General features: G+C 53.6%; 1 protein-coding gene across 5 annotated transcripts in view; it reads left to right on the plus strand.

Moving 5' to 3' along the window:
* CACNA1H (calcium voltage-gated channel subunit alpha1 H) overlaps window positions 1-11,850 on the plus strand; it is a 110,108-nt gene extending 98,258 nt beyond the window's left edge. For 2 of the 5 annotated variants that reach the window (XM_050317252.1, XM_050317253.1), the window contains exons 31-34: window positions 1,664-1,810; window positions 4,155-4,338; window positions 8,021-8,223; window positions 8,896-11,850. In XM_050317252.1, coding sequence (XP_050173209.1) covers window positions 1,664-1,810; window positions 4,155-4,338; window positions 8,021-8,223; window positions 8,896-10,008 — 1,647 coding nt within the window. In that variant the 3' untranslated portion in view covers window positions 10,009-11,850. The remainder of the gene's footprint in view (window positions 1-1,663; window positions 1,811-4,154; window positions 4,339-8,020; window positions 8,224-8,895) is intronic. The other 3 variants (XM_050317254.1, XM_050317255.1, XM_050317256.1) reach the window with 3 other exon arrangements.
* Window positions 11,851-17,677: the final 5,827 nt, after the last annotated feature.

Here is a 17,677-nt window from a genome sequence, read left to right on the forward strand (position 1 = left end):
AGCTCCCGTGCTGGGGGAAGGGAGGGGATGGATCACCAGACAGTCAGATCCCAGGGGACGCAGAGCCAAAGGGACAGGACAGCAGCTCTCCTGGTCCCTCGGGGTGTCACCACCATCCCCATCCTGAGTCATCTCCCAAGGGCTCCCTGAGGGGGAAGCTGCTGGAAACGCTGTCCTGGCCATTGTCCCTGGGGAGGGTTGAAAGTCCATCTCTTGCCACTTCCAGTTCATTCCAAGGTTGTGAATTTTAGGTTCAGAACCAAAACAGCCACAGGTCCCTCTCCTGCTCTCCCAGCCACTCCCTGTCCTTTAGCGTGGCCAGCAGGACCAGGGAGGAATCTCCTAAAGCCCTGGGAATGCTGGCACTGTCAGCCCTGACAAATACAGCAAGGGATAGGATAAATTCCCTTCACGTGGACACAGATGGACACTCCTTGGGTTCTTTCCAATCTAACTTTGGGATTTCCAGAGGAGCTCAGGAGGGCACTGGTGAAAAACTGCAGCTTCCCACTGGCCCAGGCTCTGCTTGGGGCACGGCTGACTTGGACCCTGGGAGTGGTCAGAGCCCCTCAGCAAGAAGCTGGAAGTTCCTGGGTTGGTTTCCCAGACACTGCCTGCTCTCCAATTCCTACTAGTCCTGTAGGAAAACAATGCAATCAGAAGTCCAGGAGGGGAAGGAGAGGCATGAGATAATTGCCTCATCCCATGTCAGCAGCGTATGATTAAGAGTGAACATGGAATTGCTTTGTCACCATGATCACAAATAAATCTACCGTGAAATCAATGGGGGGGGGGGAGATTAAATTATGTTAAATTAGATTTCTGTAAAATCTATCAGACTCTATTAAGGCAAGGAAGTAGAAATTTGGTTACACAGCAATGGGGAATTCACTATTTGAATGTTGTTCCTGATAAACATTTCTGCAGAAAAAAAACCACCAGAAACAGCCAGATTGCTTTTCTTGCTGGGGGAAGAGAGGGCACATCCTTTCACACAGGCTGGGATTGTAAATTGAGTCCATCCTCTTGGGGTTTTCCTCATCTTCCAGTACCTCCCCAGCACATCAGGAGCCCTGCAGAGCCTCCTTTCAACCCCAGAAACTCTGTAGGGAGAGGTGATGAGGGGGAGCAGCGTGAGCAGGGACCTGGCCATGCATTTCCCCTTGCAGGTGGGATTGCTGGAATCCAGATGAGGATTTGGGAGCGAGGGGTCCCTTCCCTGCACAGCAGTGAGGCAGAGGCACTGCAGGGGGCTGTGGGAATTCCCTCCCTCTCATCCCTGCCCCATCCCTGCAGTGTCCAAGGCCAGGTTGGACGGGGCTTGGACCAACCTGGTGTAGTGGAAGGTGTCCCTGCCCGTGGCAGGGGGTGGAATGAGATGGTCTGGAAGGTCCCAAACCATTCCAGGATTTGTGATCTCGTGATCTGGGACACCCAGGCTGTCCTGGGCAGTGTCTGCCATGCTCCCTGCGAGCTGCTCTGGAAGGTGCTGTGAGATGCTCCGCATTTTCCGGCAGTTTTTGCAGCCCACCTGTGCTCCTCCCTCCCTTCCTGCCCTGGAGGAATGGGATAATTAGGGAATGCCACCACGGGGCAAACGTGTTTGGGTGTTCAGACCCAGCCTTGCTGTGCCACTGATGCTTTTTATCTCCCCAATTTGAAGGAGGTGCTGAGCTGTGAGAGTGTGTCTTTAGCCATCCCAGACACGCTGGAGGGGGCAGAGGCTCCCAGCACGGAATTCCCGTCCTCCTGCTCTGTTTCCCACCATGTCCTGCCACCTTCCCACAAAAGCCCAGGCCACCAGGCTGAGGTGAATGATGTCCCACTGTTGCTTCTGCGTTGTGACGTGGTGCTTTGGTGCTGTGCAGCTGCTGCTGGTGTCGGAATTGTCCCAAACCTGTCGCCTCAGGGCCACAACCGTCCTTTGCAGCCTCTGTCCTTCGTGCTGGACGGGCAGGAGCTGGGAAAACAGCACATCCCAGAGGACTCTGCCAGCAGCCACGTGTGGGATAGGAATGAAATCCTCTTTGTAGCCCTAGAAGAGGTGTCACACGTGGTGTGCAGTGTGAGCAGTGTGTCTTCAAACATTGAACTGAGAGCTGCAGGCAGAGCCTTTCTGTGGTGGAAACAGCATCAAATTTGATTTTATTGCTGTTCCTGTAAGAACTTGTTTATGATACAGTGCTGAGGGAACAGAGGCAGGAGCTCAGCACGTCAGGCTTCCAGCAATCCCCAGAGCTGTGGGTTCAGGAGATGCTCTGGGAGATCCCCCAGCAGACCAAAAAGGCTGTAGCCCCCTCTGCTCAGTCCCTCCTGATTGCCCATTGAACCAATGCCCAGGTCCCATCCTGATTTCCAGGGTATGGGATCGGGATCTGGAGTGCATCAGGTGTTTCCCTCCAAGGAGCAGGAGCAGCAGTTGTGTCTCCAAACCAGCCTCACTGTCAAGAGCAGTTCACCAGCTGGGAGCCAGCAAGCCCCCAGTCCACATTCCATATTTGAAGGACTTGCTTCGGTGGCCTTGCAGCCATCTGAAATTCGCCCACGTCCCTAGTCAGGCCTCAGTAGCTGAAACCTTAAAAATTGAGGTTGTTGGTATCAAGAAGAGGCTTCTGTTCATTTGTCCCGTCCGTACAAGATCCTGCAAAGACAAACTGGGCTTTAATAGCCAAGTCCTCTGATCCTTCTGTTAAACTGCTGAGAAAGTGGAGCAAGACCTTTTGTTCTCTGTGTGGCTGCGGGGTGTTAACAACCACCCGCCTGCCTCCAGCTCAGGTGTTGCTGTGCTGATGGAGCTTATTAGCTGTGATGGCCAGGGGCCAGCTGGCACAGCCACGCTGCTGATGCATTAATTCATCAGCTCAGAGACCTGGGTTGCACCCTGAGGGCTCCTGGGCACGGCCACGGGCAGTGCTGGGTGCCAACTACCTGTAAATCCCTCCCACTGGTCCTCCTGGCTTCCCAGCCAAGCTCAACAGGGTAAAAGCACTGAGTAATTTATCTTGGGATGTGTGTCTTTAGGGAGCTGAGGAAGGACATTTTTAAGCCAGAAATATATGGAAAAAAAAGACAGATTTAACCAGATCCTTGGTGACCTCCAAACCTGAGGGATCTCAGGGCCAGGTTTTGCTGGCAGAGAGGGGAAGCAGCCCAGCAGAGCAAAGCAAAATACGTTTAATTTAAGACATGCAGCTGGGAAAATGTTTTCAATCAGTCACTGGGAGGCTGACGTTAAAGGAAAACCAGAGTGATTAGTTGTATTTTAGATAACGTGGTAAATTGTGAGGGGAGTATGTCCAGGACCAAAACTGGGGGCAGGGAGCCAGGCTGCAGGTCCTGCTCCAGGGGCTCCAGCTCCCCCAGCACTTGGGCCAAGTCATGGCATCACCTCTCACAGCTTCTCCATCGGCACCACAGAGGCATCTTTTGGGTCCCTAAAGCTCCCTAAGATGAGTGTAAAGTGCCTGAGGTGACAAGTGCCCCAGGGAGGCAGTGAGGGCTCAGATTTCAGATTTGTGAGGTGCTTTTGTCCAGGCACTGCCGACCAGGCCCATTTCACAGCGACAGCAAGCAAAGAAAAATCCCTTTTCTACCCCCAAACAGGCTCCACACCCCCATATAGTCACTGCCACAGTGTCCTCTCCTTCCCCTGCCTCCTTTGGGGGTCAGTGGTGCCCAGAACGCTCCACACACATCACAGGAGTGAGGCCACGGGGTTTGCAGTGGGGTCAATGTCTGTGTTTAAATGTCTGCCTGTGTGTGTGGGTGTGAGGAGATAACACATGAATTTCCAGAAACTGGTTTGGCCCCTCTGTCCCAGAGCTTTGAGGAGAAGGACATCACCCCTCAGGATGGACTGAAGGGCGTCCCTGGGAATGTCAGAGCAGAACAGGGTGATAAGCACTGGTTTTCTCAGGTGTTGAGTGGATGGGCTTTGCTTTTTCCCTGTGTAGTCCAAAAGTTGACTTAGTGGAAGGTCACTGATGCCTCACTCGACCCCAGCTCGGCACGGTGTACCCTTGGTGTCCTGCTGGCCACCAGGGCTGCCCACTGTGGGCGACACCCCAAGAGGAACATCTGCAGGAGGTTCTGAACCACAGAGCAGATGGGAAGGAGTTCGCTGTAGATGACCCCGTTTCTCTGTGTCCTTGCAGGGCAGCTCAGCCTCTCTGAGGCCCCAGGACTCCCAGAACCTGCTGACAGTCCGCAAGATCTCCGTGTCCCGGATGCATTCCCTGCCCAACGACAGCTACATGTTCCGGCCCGTGATGCCGGCGAAAGCCCCCTTCCCCCTTCACGAGGTGGAGATGGAAACCTATCCCTGCAAAGCCCAAAGAGGTACTGCTTGTGGAGATTTCCCCTCCTGGACAAAACCAGGATGAGGGAAGTGATTGGGGTGTGCTGGGCACACCTCAAATCCTGTGGCCAGTTCTGGGCTCCTCAGGACAAGAAAGACACTGAGGGGCTGGAGAGTGTGACCAGGGAAGGGAATGGAGCTGGGGAAGGGGCTGGAGCAGCAGGAGCAGCTGGGGGGACTCAGCCTGGAGAAAAGGAGGCTCAGGGGGGACCTTCTGGCTCTGCAACTCCCTGAGAGGAGAGGGGAGCCAGGGGTGGGGGGGTGGTTGGGCTCTGCTCTCAGGGAACAAGGGACAGGAGGAGAGGAAATGGCCTCAGGTTGTGCCAGGGGAGGTTGAGGTTGGATATTAGGGAAAATTTCTTCACCAAGAGCATGGTCAAGCATTGGAACAGTCTGCCCAGGGCAGTGATGGAGTCCCCATCCCTGGGAGTGTTCAAAAAACACGTGGATGTGGCACCTGGGGACATGGTTTAGTGGTGGCCTTGGCAGTGCTGGGTTAATTGTTGGACTCAGTGCTCTTTCCCAGCCTAAATGATTCCATGATTCCAGCCATGGGGCAGCAGGTATGTGTGTGGTGGTTGTGTGGGGAGCAACCAGCCCATGCTGAAGGTGGCCTGAGCAGGGCTTGATTGATTTGATGAGCATCAGCATGACGGTGGTTTCCCATAATTCCATGTTTTTGTCACATCCCTGTATTTTCCCAGGAGAAAGCTGATGGGAGGGATGTCTGGGGAGAAGTGGGGCTCCCAATCAATGCCTGAGGCACAGAGGACAGGCTGTTAGCTGAGGAAAAGGGAATGAGCTGCACATTCCTTCTGAAGTGATCCCAGGGATCAATAACATCAACCCGGATAAAAGCCGGAGTCGGAATTGCTTCCGGCCAGAGCCCCTCGCATCCATCGTTCCAGGCACTCTGCAGCCTCAGGGCAGTGTCTTTTAAGACCCTACATCAAGTTCAGAGCTGCAGGAGTTTATTTGGGATTAGTATAAGGCTTAGAAGCCACTCTCCAGTGCTTCCCTAGCCTGGCCTTCTAATGAATCTCACGGAGAGCCCCCACCCCCCAGGAATCACGAGCTGCACGGAGCCTTTGAGGGAGTTGGACCAGCACTGCATCCAAGTGCATTTCCCTGAAAGTGCCTCTCTATCTCCTTTGCTGTGGGAGCTGGTTTGGAGGGGAAATCGATAGGAAACACAATATCTGCCTCCCTAAAAGCACACGTGCTCCTGGAGTGGCTCCCAAGAACTCTGAGCAGCCCCAGCTCCTTTGATCCAGCGTGGTTTGAAATGCAGGAGCTGCTCAGAGGGATGAGTGGTGGGTTTGCAGGCTCTGATCTGCTCTGATTTCCTTGGGTTAAATAACTGTTTGTTCAAACTCTCTGGGCACACCGGTTCGTGTTCTCTGCTCGGTATTTATTTATTATTTCACCTGCAGATTCTTTGCTAAGGAAAGGAAACAGAGGTTGAGTTTCATGGCTGGGCTCCTGGGGCTGGTTTTCGTCTCTGGAGTGGGTGTAAAGCAGGATTTATACCCATATAAAACTGCTGCAGTGTTGGCAGGGGTGGGTAGAAGTGACCAAAAAATCTGATGTTTCCCCAGTTTCTCTCCAAGAGCACTTGAGCGAGGGATAGGACAGGGCTGTGACTTCTTACCTGGTGGTAGATGCTTCCAACCAGCATCACCCCAGGCTTTGCTGCTCCTGAACTCCCCAAATTCTTCTTCAAGTCATAGTCCCATAAATTATGTGCAAGTAAAACTGAGCCCATGGAGACTCCCATTAACATTTGTGCTTCCATGGCCTTCCCAGGTCAGTTCAGGATCTCACCATCTCCCAGTACTCCACTGACCACACAGTGAGCATACTGGGAGATGACCAGATTTTGTGATATTTTGGTTTTAGATACAGTTTCCTGGTTTCCTAGAAAAAAATATCCAGCTCCAGAGATCTTTGGTGTTCCTGAGCCTGCAGTTTAGAGGGGTCTTGGTTTCCTGTATGAGAGCTCAGATGGAAAGCTTCCAGCAGGAGGAAATTCCAGCTGAGGACAGGGAGGAGAACAGCGGGTTTGGGTTTTATGGCCGTGTTTGTGACAGATTTTATGACATAGTTTTTCTGCATCATAAAAAGCAGTTTATAAAGCCTGGAGTGGCAGATGAACAGCACGGACTCAGCCTGAAATTCTGGGTCTAGGGGAGCCCAAAAAAGAAGGAGGGAGAAGTGGGGTGGGAATTTCGTTGCTCTGCTCCTTCTGTGGAGTTCTGGAGTAAAGCTCCAAAAGAAAAAAATGATGAAACACTAACTTTTCTTTCTCCCCGACAACAAATCTCTCTGTGAAATGCAACTGAGATGTGTCTGGATGTTTTCTGTCAGAGGTTCAAGTTTCTCGACCTCTGGGTGAGATCTCTTGAAGTGATGGATAACTGTGTTTTTAACGTGGAGCAGCAATGGAGGAACAAACGTCGGGTTTCAAGCTAATGAGGACAATAAATCCCGCAGCCAAAACCCCAGAAAAGCAGGAGATCTTTCAAACAGCCCAGAAATGCAGTAAAGCAGCACCACAAAGGGGCTGGGGAGGAGGGATTGCCTTCAGACCCAGCCAGGGGACTGGGAGCCATCAGGAAGAGAGTGATCCCAGCCTGCTGCACGAGCTCAGGGATTGTCAGAGCACTTGGAGCAGGTTCCAAGTTGCTGATCAGCCCGTGTTGAGCCAGGCTGTGCCCCCTGGGCTGGTGGTGGTTGGGCTGTGGTGAATGGGAATGGTGCCCTGTGCCTGCAGGGGTGTCTGCTCCCAGAAAAGTCATAGAATCTTAGAATACCCTGAGTTGGAATCCACAAGGATCACCCAGTCCAGCCCCTGGACACTGCCCTGGGGAGCCTGTTCAGTGCCTGACTACCCTGTGGGGGAAGAACCTTTCCCTAATATCCAACCTAAACCTGCCCTGACACAGCTCCAGCTGTTCCCTCAGGTCCTGTCCCTGGTCACAGAGAGAAGGGATCAGTGCTGCCCCTCATGCCATGGCAGGGCTCCCACTGGCTCTCCAGGGCTGTAGGTGGGAAGTGCTGCTCATGTCTCCACATGGCAGAGCAGTGTGAGGTTGAAGCCCATCCCTGGCAGTGCTGCAGGGACAACCCGGGTGTCCTGACTATCCGACAGAGCCACCAGACCTCCCAAATCCGTGCTCTCCAAACAGATGGATCACTGTCAATCAGTGCCACCAGGAAAGCAGCAATGTCAGGGTTCCAAATGCAGCCCCACTTCTTGCTTTTCCTTTGCTGCCACGTGGTCCTGGTGGACACCCTGAGTGCCGTGGCAGCTGCAGGAGGAGGTTCCTGCTACCTGAAACAGAAAAGAGAGGCCGTGAGGGTAATGTTTGTAACAGGATATCCCAGAGCAGGCAGAACCCCATGGAATGCTGCTGGATGGCACAGACTCCACATGCAACCTCCTGCCATCCCTGAGCGTTCAGAGCAGGAGGCAGGACAAGGGACACCTGGTTTGTAATCCTGGCACTGCCCAAGGCTTATGCTGAGGTTTGGGATGTCAGCCAGGCCCAGCAGGCTTTTCCTTTTCCCTCCTGGAGCCTGTGGGCCCCAGTTCTGCCTCAGACCTTTCCATCCACCGCCCAAGCAGTGACTGCTCTCTTTCTCTCTCTCTCTCTGTCCCAGGATCCATCACCTCCATCCGCTCCCAGCCCGTGGGCACGTGCTCCTCCCTGAGGGTGCCAGCAGAGCCCCTGCAGCTGTCTGTCTGCTCCCCCAGCCACGAGGGCCGGCACCGCTGGAAGGTCCTTCCCCCCAACGTCACTCCTCGATCTCCTGTCCTCAGCAAGCTGCTGTGCAGGCAGGTGAGAGGCCAAGAGCCTGCAGAGGTAAATCCTTTGTAGTCACCCATCTCCTTTCCCTCTTTTCTTGGTTTCTTCTCTTGGAGCTAAGAGTAGAATTCTCGTTTTAGAACAAAGCGTTTCTGTGCCATGAGTTTTAATGTACTCCGGTCTTGGCGAGTGTCACGCAGGGGAAGGCCCCTTTTACCTACTTTGATCTCCATGGATGTGCTATTCCAGGAAGGAAGGGCTAAAGCATGGGGAGAAGGTGCCCCATTCCCCATTTTCCAGTGCTGTGAGAAGCCTCCAGGCATCCCGACACGGGGTCACTGTGCTGGGTTGTGCTGACTCAGGATTTGGGGTTAGAGCAAGGCCAAGGCCCAGCAGATCCCAGCCCTGTTCGTGTAGGGCCGTGCCAGGAAAGGTTTATCCTCTGATGGGGTTGGTACAGTGGGGTGGTACGGGGTGTGTTAGACCAGCCAACTGGTCATGGACTCCCCATCCCTGGGAACGTCCAAGGCCAGGCTGGACAGGGCTTGGAGCAACCTGGGCTAGCGGGAGGTGTCCCTGCCCATGGGAGGGGATGGAACGAGATGATCTTGAAGGTCCCTTCCGACCCAAACCGTTCTGGGATTCCACGATTCCATGTTTTCACCCCTGGAAGTGCTGCTGCCCCAGCAGGTCTCCAGGCTCTCTCCCCACTCTCTCCTCCCCTTCCAGGAGGCCCTTCGAACGGACTCGGTGGACGGACAGCCTGCGGGCCGCAAGGACAGCCTGCAAGCAGAGCCTGGGGAGACACCGCCCTCAGCAAAGCAGCCCCAGAGCACCCTCAGCCCCGGCCCCCTGCCCTCCACAGCCGCCTCCCTGCCGGCCACCCCTCCGTGCTCCCCGCACCGCCCCCCCAGCCCCCTGCCCCGCAAGCTGCCCAGCCGGCCGCCCAGCCCCACCGGCCCCGAGGGCTGCCCCGGAGAGCCCTCCGACCTGGCGGACGAGGAGGTTCGGCACATCAACAGCTCGGCCAAAGACTGGGCGCAGGAGCACTCGGAGCCCGGGAGCCGCTCCGCCTCGCCCTTCATCTCCCCGGCCCCGTCCCCGGTGCCCCTCAAGAACTGCAGCACGAGCAGCCTCTCCGGCGGCCGCAGGGAGAAGGACTTGAAGAAGTTCTACAGCACCGACACCAAGGGCTTCCTCAGCAAGCCCAGCTGGGCCGACGAGCAGCGGCGGCACTCCATCGAGATCTGCCCCTCCCTCGGCGACCGGCACTGCGGCTTCCAGGACCCCGCCGAGGAGAAGCAGCGGCCCCCTGCCCACATCCCGGCGGAGTCCGACTACATCCACGGCGCCCGGAGGAAGAAGAAGATGAGCCCGCCCTGCATTTCTATAGATCCTCCCATGGAGGACGACGGCGGGGCGGCCCCGCGCGCCAAGCCCTCCGAGAACAGCATGCTGAGGAGAAGGACCCCGTCCTGCGAGTTCCCGGCCTACAGAGAATCCCTGGAGCTGGCGGAGAGCCAGCCCGGGGAGCCGGGCTCCAAAGCGGAGCGCCGGGCCCAGCCCCAGTGCCGGGGGGAGCTCCTCACCATCCCCAACTTCTCCTTCGAGCAGTTGGACGGCGGCTCCCTGAGCAACCTCTCGGATCTCCTGGACAGCGGGCAGTCCACGCCGGACTCGCGGCCGGAGCCCGAACTGAAAAAGCCGGATCACTTAAAGACTCAGCGGAGCAACGGCGAGAAAAGCAAAGAGCTGCTGGGCATCGCCAAGAGCCCCCTCCGGAAGCAGGACTTGGCCCCCGTGACTGTTGCCACAGAAGAAGACGTGGATGACCCAGTATAGCTGTCTGGGAGGGGGGAAAGGGGGGGTCTCAAGGGCTTGACACCAACGTGGGGTTCCACAGTGGGGACCGAGCGGCCGCGGGGTCGCGGGTGGCTGCTCGGAGGGGTTTTCCCTCTCTGGCGCAGTCACTGGTTGGGAAGTTTGCAAAAAAAACCCACACACACACACACAGAGTGAGAAAAATGAAAAGAGAAACCAAACAAAACGGCTGGACGAGACGGGGTCAGGTTTTGGGGAGGGGGGAGCGGATTTGCAAAGAGGTTTGGGGGTTCCTCCTCTCGAGGGAAGCTGGAAACGCTGCAGGGAGGGGTCGCTTCGTCCCTCCCGCCCCCACTCCGCGGCCTCGATCACATTGATTCGGGTCCGGGGTGGCGGCCGTTGGGATTTGGGGGATTCTCTTGGGGTTTTGTTGTTTTGTTGGGTTTGTTGTTTTGTTTTGTTTTTGTTTTTGTTTTTTTTTAAAAGATGCTCGACTTTTACCGAGGCACCTTTTGGAGCTGTCACGTTACGCGGGGGAGTGCCCGGGAGGTGGGAGCTGTACATCATCTGTATATCAGCAGTTATATAAATAGAAATTATGTATTTGTGAGATACAAAACAAGGGGGGGGGGGGGCCAAACAAAAAGACAAAAAAAAAACCAAATAGACCCACAAAAACTCTGTCTTCATAATGCACATATTTTTATAGAGAAACAGAGATACTGGTTTTTTTTGCATTACATGTGACTCCGCAACTGGGTGATGTTTCCTTGGGTTTTCTGTGGAATTGATTATTCCGGTCATTCATTTTCCAAATGTTTCTCCTCTTTCTTCGCTTCCCTCCCTTTCCTCTCCTCCCCTCCACCATCATCCCACCGGCTTCTTCTCACAGCTGATGCCTATCGACCTCTCGCTCATTTTCCATTTGTACTTTAGAGGTTGTCCTAACTACAGACAAAAAGAAAAACCAAATCACTACTGAATTGTAGCCAGTGCAATAATAAGTTATTCATTCTTCTCGTGTGTCCAACTGTCCTGTTGCTTTTTTTTCAACCCCTTTTTTTTTTTTTTAACTGAAATTCAGGTTAAACGTCGCAATAATCCGAACTAACGTGCACAGACACGGTTTCTTGTGTTGCAAAGGAAAAAAAAACTATGAAAAAAAAAACCAAAAGAAGTTGAATTTACAGAGTGATTTAAAAAAAAAGAAAAACACAAATAAATAGTAAATTATTTAAGAAATGTATTTTGTTTACTGCAGTATCTAAGTAAATTATTGATACAGTATGTAAAGGTGTAAAGAGCTGTCTTAGGTGAGTTCTTTGTGAGCATTTAAGGTGATGATTTGTCCTTGTGGCAGAACAACTTCAACCAAACCCTGGGGGCAGCCCTGACCCCCTCTGTTTGCACTCCTTGTTGGTCTTCCCTCCACATCCCTGCCCCCACACCCAGACACATCCCCTTCCCAAGGCCCTTCCGGCACCGACCGAGAAGCCCTTCAGAGGAATCCAGGTCGCCTGTTAACACCACTTGGGGGTTTCTTTGCAGTTTTTTGGGGTTGATTTTTCTTTCTTAGCCTCCGGTCCCTTCCCCACCCCTCATCCAGGCCCTCTCCCCGTGGCACAGCTTTGCCGTGGGCAGCTGATGGGAAGGAGGAGCAGGAACGAGTCCGTGGCGAGGATGTGCCAGCGGGTCAGCACTCAGACGTGCAGGGGGGTGGTAAATGGAAGCAGTGGTTCTCGTTTGGTTCGTTCCATGCCGCCTCATATTTATGCATTCACATATATCTTCTGTTATTTATGCATTCATTACTCAAAAGGAAATGTATCTTGTTTCACATGTATTAAACTGTATAAACTGGAAGCGTGGCCTGACTTTGTGCCGCAGGGATGCCCGAGGTGCCCGCCCTGCTCCCAGAGCTCGGCATTCCCGAAAACCTCTTGCCTCGACGTGGCCGCTGGGGCTGCGGATTCCAACCTGGACCATCCCCGCTGGCGTTTGGGGCTGCTCCCACCTCCCGCTCGGAGGATCCCTCAGCTCGCACCGGAGCCTCCATCTGTTCATCCAGCCTTGTGCCGGTGCCTCCGAGCACCTGCGCCGCTGTAATTAAGAGTCATTTAGGATTATTGTAAATAGTGATTCTGTCTCAGTGGGATAGTGAGGAATTCCAGGAAAGAGCCATAAAAGTCATTATTTAACAGTGCTTTGGGGATGGTGGGAAACTCCTTTTGTTGCAGTTTAAGGAGCAGAGAGGAAGGAGGGAAGGTGAATCCCCCTGAATCCTGCCTGGAGGTGCATGGGATGCCCCGTTTCATCGAGACACTCAGGGTGTTATTTCTTGCTGGGATTGATTATTTAGCTTTGCTGGGAAAGAAAATGTCCCCAGTGCCTGAATTCCCTTCGTGCTGCCACAGAGCTGGAGGAAAAGCCTCTCACCACGGGGCTGGTGGCTGATCTTGATGATAGAGAGGTGGTTGTAGACCGAGTTGGAAGGGCTTGAGGCCACGGCAGCGTGTCAGGAATGAGTTGGGATATCCCCTCCTGTGGCCACTGTCCTGGCTCTGCCCAGGCTCACACCAAGTCCTGTGCCTTCTGACAAAACCACACATTCCCAAAGCCCACAGAGCCCGGCAGGACCCAAAACTACTCCATCCACGAGCCTGCAGAAACATTCTGGTAGTGTGGGGAGAACCAAGAGAGCAGGCAGTGACCGTGAAATGCTCCCTGGCATCTCTTTTTGGGGACACTCACCTGGACATCCAGGTGCAAAACCCCCCAGAGCTGCATCCTCAGCCCAGACCTGGCCATGACCAGCACAGAGAACCCATTTAACATCGTCCAGAGTTAATTTTCCTGCTGATTAAATCTCGGCAGCATTAAGCAATTTCCCCCTCCCTGGGCTCTCTGCAAGCCTTGCTTAAGATCGGAAGCGAAAAGCACCGGGCAAATGCAAGTCATGATTATTTAATTGGATCGATGCCTATTTTGCATTTTTAATGATGATTTAGTCATGTCCATTTATCAGCCAGACTCTGCCCTCCCCCACTCTCCATTCCTGCAAACCCACGGCCCATGGGGACGGGCTCTGAGTCCGTCTGGGCTTGCTCGGAGCCGCCTCAGGGACTGGGGATCAAACAGGGATTAAAAACCACCACGTTGAGGAAGGGGCAGAGGAAACCATCACAAAGAGCCTTCACAGGGGCTCTGCTTCAAGGGTAAATGTCGATCTGAAATTCTCTTTGTTGTGCTGGGGAGAAAAAAAAAAAAAAAAGAGAAAAAGCCTTAAAAATCACCAACCAGCAAATGTGACTCCAAATTAGCCCCAACCCTTAATCTGTCCGTGCTGAGAGATCAGACAGGTTGCATGAATGCTAATCAGCATTTGATATTTGTACAAGCTTTCTTAGGATGAATAATTAAATTGACTTTATCCATTAAACTTCCCCTTTTAAGCTTTCAAGACTGTGGCTGTGTTTTAACGGCTGGGGCCGCTCGTCTTCCAGACAAGGGGACTTAATTAGGAATTTTAGCACAGCCTGACAGAGCCACAGCGTGGGCTGAGGGGAGATCTTTGTCACTCCTTGGTTTTAAGCAGCTCAACATGTCTCTGCTGGAACCCCGCTGTGCCCCTGGAATATCTCCAGCTCGCTCCAGGTGGGTGCTCCGTCCTCTTCCAGCAAAATGGTGTTGCCAGAGGCAGCTCTGCCTCTCCCACCAGGGGTTTTAGCCCTTTCCATGGGGTCAGCTCCCCTCTGGAGGCTGGGAAGGTTCAGGGAGGTTTCTCTGGAATGAGGGATGTGCAGTGGCACTGATGCACTCCACGGGTTTTGGCACCACTTGATGATCCTTGTAGGTCACTTCCTCCTCGAGATTCTATTCCATGATGCCCTGGTTTGACACTGATGCACACAGAGATGTCACCAGGAGGGTTTCATCCCCACCTTAGGCTGTCCCTCATGCCAGGACTTGTGTCACTCACTTGTACGTCAGAGTTGGGTGGTTTTTTCCAGCTGTGGCCACTGGACTATCCAGCGAAAAATAAATCTGTTAATGATGAAAGGGAGAAAATGCCAACAACTCTCATTTTGTCACACCACAGGGAAGAAACCAGATTAATTATTTGAGCATTTGACTGAAATCCCCTGGAGCAGCTTGTTGTTGCTTCCACTTTGCCCCACGCAGAGGAACAAGCTGCCGAGGGCCCAGGGAGGCGTCCCCGAGGTTTGTCAGATGCACAGAGAACAGCTCTCCCACCTGAGTTACCCCCAAAAAATGCAGTCACCACCAGAGTGGGCAGCTGAGAAGCAGGATGACTTCATGCCCCTTCCCCTCTTTTCCCCAGGGCTTGGTTATTCCTTGTGCCCTTATCAAATCCAAGGACCCTGCTGGGAACCAGCTCCTCGGGCCCTCCTCATCCTCTTTCCCCTTCCTGCCTGCTTGTCAGTTTGTTCTGACTGGCTCAGACCAAGCCACTAATTAATTCTGCTCGTTAACCAAAATAAAAATCTCACCAATGATAACAAGTTCCAGTCAAATTAATTAATTCTTCGTGGAAGAACCGGGCGCTTCTCAGCTCCTTGGCAGTGACATCTCCCGTACCCAGCAGGGCCCTGCCTGGCACAGGGAGGGCAGAGCTGGACCTTCCCTGGAACTGCTCAAGGCCAGGTTGGATGAGGTTTGGAGCAACCTGGTCTGGTGGAAGGCGTCCCTGCCCATGGCAGGGGATGAAATGAGAGGAGCTTTAAGTCCCTCCCAGCCCAAACCTAAAATGATTTAGACACGTAACACACCTGTCTTCACCCAGGTACCTTCCCACCAAACTAAATCTCCAGGCAAATGTATTCAGCAAGAATTACAGCAGGAATATCCCCTTCCTGGAATATCTGAGCAGCAAGAAGGAAAAGCTCTGAGAGCAGGAGCAAAAGGCAGGGAAGACAAAGGGCAGGGAAGCTCCCCTGCAGCCTCCTCGTGGGGAGAAGGCACAGGCAGGGATGAGTCAACGCTGTGCAAACAGTCTAAAAATAAAACCCGTTTATTGCAGATAAATGATACCATAAAATGTATTTCGCTGGCCATTTAGAGCAGGTGTTGATCGTAAATATCTGGGGTTAAAAATAAACTTTTGTTTGCCGTGCCACCGTATCGTTGTTTGCGTCTCCCCCACCTTCCCCCAGCGCCTGTTGGCAGCGATGGATCAGCCCCCAGGCTGCTGTAAGCACACTTGAACAGGTAAGGGAGACAAAGTACCTGCTTCCTGCTACCTCCCTGCAGCACAGGGATCTGCTGCTGCTGCTGCTGCAATTACACTGAAGTCCCATCACAAATCCCAGGACTCGGGACAAGTCCAGGAGAAGAGGTGACTGTTTTACGTGGCCAAGAGAAAGAGTAACATCATTAAATAACACCTGTGGATTTGCCATGATCCACAAGCTTTCACTGTGCTTGGAATCCAAACTCTCTGATGGATCGTTAATTAAGTTTTCCAGCAGGATAAAAACACTTCCTTGCTTGGGATTTCGTTCTGCTCCCCAAGATTAAAAGTGCAGCCAATTAGAACAAGGCTGGAAAGACTAAAAGGTCTTCTTATGGCTGGGAGGGGACAGAGCCCTTCCAGAGGCAGGTACAGATGACTCATGGCTGCTGAAAAAGCCTCCTGCTGTCTCTCTGCCATGGGGATAGTCTACCAGTGCTGATAGCACTCCTCCAGCACCTGTATATCACTTGCCAGGCAACAAAAAAAATTCCTTAAATTGGCTCTTAGCAAGCTCCAAGGTAGCTGGTAGCCAAGTGCAGTGTTAATTAAACAGCCTCACTAACTGCTCCAGACAGCTGCTCCAAAACTGCTTTATTTCCCCCTCTTGACAATTTTCAGTCCAAATGAATTATTTTCTCTGAAGCATTTCTGAAGGGCAGGGGAGAAAGGATAAAGTTTCAGACATTCCATCCCATCCCTCTTGATTTTCTCTCCCATTCTTCTCTTGGCCGAATTTGTTTGGCCTGAAAAATCAGGTTGAAATAAACACTGACAGACAACACATTTATTGGAACAAGGAAGGTATTTTTCAACTTGAAATGTAATGGTAGTTTACTTTCAAACCAATATAGAATCCCAGAGTGTTTTGGATTGGAAGGGACCTTAAAAACCATCTCGTTCACCCACTGCCACGGGCAGGGCCATCAGTATTTATACACACCATCCCTTCCAGCAGAAAAGGGTGTCTTGGTGCCTTTCCTTAGGGAAAGACCTCAAGTGAACAGCCTATGGTGTGGCACTTCAGGAAGCCTCCACCAGGATGCCAAAGGGAGGGAAAAAGGAGACAGTGGGATGAGGACAAGGAGTGAGGCCATAAATCTCTGCTCAGCCCGTCTGTGAAAGGGCTCCAGACTGGCTACAACTCGAAACTCAAACAGGTGCCAAGCCAGGGCTTCCTTCCTTCCTCCCATCCTTCCCCGGAGGGTCTGGCAGCAGAGAAATGCCCCACAAATTCCTCACAGCGAGGGGAACACGGTGTGGGACGGAGGAAGGAGGCGAAGGGATGACTGGTGGCAGATGGTGGCCGGGCGGGTGAGTCTCCACGGCGCGTGGGCAGCAAAGATTCCTGGCAGGAGCCGTGGCACGACCGTGGGCCCGACGGGCCAGCACTGTCACATCACCAGGCCAGCACTGTCACATCACCAGGCCAGCACTGTCACATCACCAAGCCAACACCATCGTGTCACCAGCCCAGCACCGTCACGTTGTGGTCCCTCCAGGGAAACAACAAGTCCTGGGCAGCACATTCCGGCGGTTCCAGCTCTGCAAAGCCTCGGCGCATTCATCCACCCTGTTTACACACCAGACTCACCCCCTTTCCTTTTAATTAGTGCGTTCTCAGTAAACCAACACCGTCCCCTTTCCTCCCCTTCCCTCCCACGGCGTGGCAGCCACATCCAGACCCCGGCGTTCCCGAGGTGTTTATCCTCATATCCATGAGGAATAATCACTGTGCTGTGGACACCAACAGCCCCACTGGCCTCCCCCTCTCCTCATCAGCTTGGCTTGCAGGGTAACCCTATGGAGGCCGCAAAATTCATCACTATTCCCACTTTTCCTCCCTGGAAACACCTCGTGGCTCTGGCCCTCGCCCAGGAGCCGGAGCTGCTTGGACTCGGCCGGCAGCATCATCTAGTGGCCATGGCCTCCACACCACGGAATCAGGAATGCCCTGAGCTGGAAGGGACCCACAGGGATCATCGAGTCCAACTCCTGGTCCTGCACAGGACACCCCAAAATCCCACCACGTGCCCGAGAGCGTTGTCCAAGCACTCCTTGGACCCTGACAGGCTTGGGACCAGCTGCTGGGAAGGCTGGCGTTGATACAGACATTGATATTAAATAAAAAAAAAAAAATCAACAGGCGTTGATATTAGATAAAGAATAACGCCAGAGATTCCAAATGCGGGGCGGTGCGAGGACAAAGCGGGAGCGGGCGGAGGGGAGCCCAAGGGACGGGAGGCCGCGGGCCAGCCGTGCTGAGGGCAGCGGGACTGTCCCTGGTGACACAGGGCTGTCCCGAGGGTGACGGGGACGGTCTGGCCGCGTTTGGGGTGGTTTGGGGGCGGTTTTGGGGCGGTTTTGAGGAGCGGGAGCCCCGCGAAGCGAAGCGGGGCGCGGAGGAATCGTGTCCCCCGCGCCGCCCCGTCCGTCCCC

This window comes from Myiozetetes cayanensis, unplaced genomic scaffold, assembly GCF_022539395.1.
Source record: "Myiozetetes cayanensis isolate MyiCay16 unplaced genomic scaffold, myiCay2020 scf20-37, whole genome shotgun sequence".
Taxonomy (NCBI): Eukaryota; Metazoa; Chordata; class Aves; order Passeriformes; family Tyrannidae; genus Myiozetetes; species Myiozetetes cayanensis.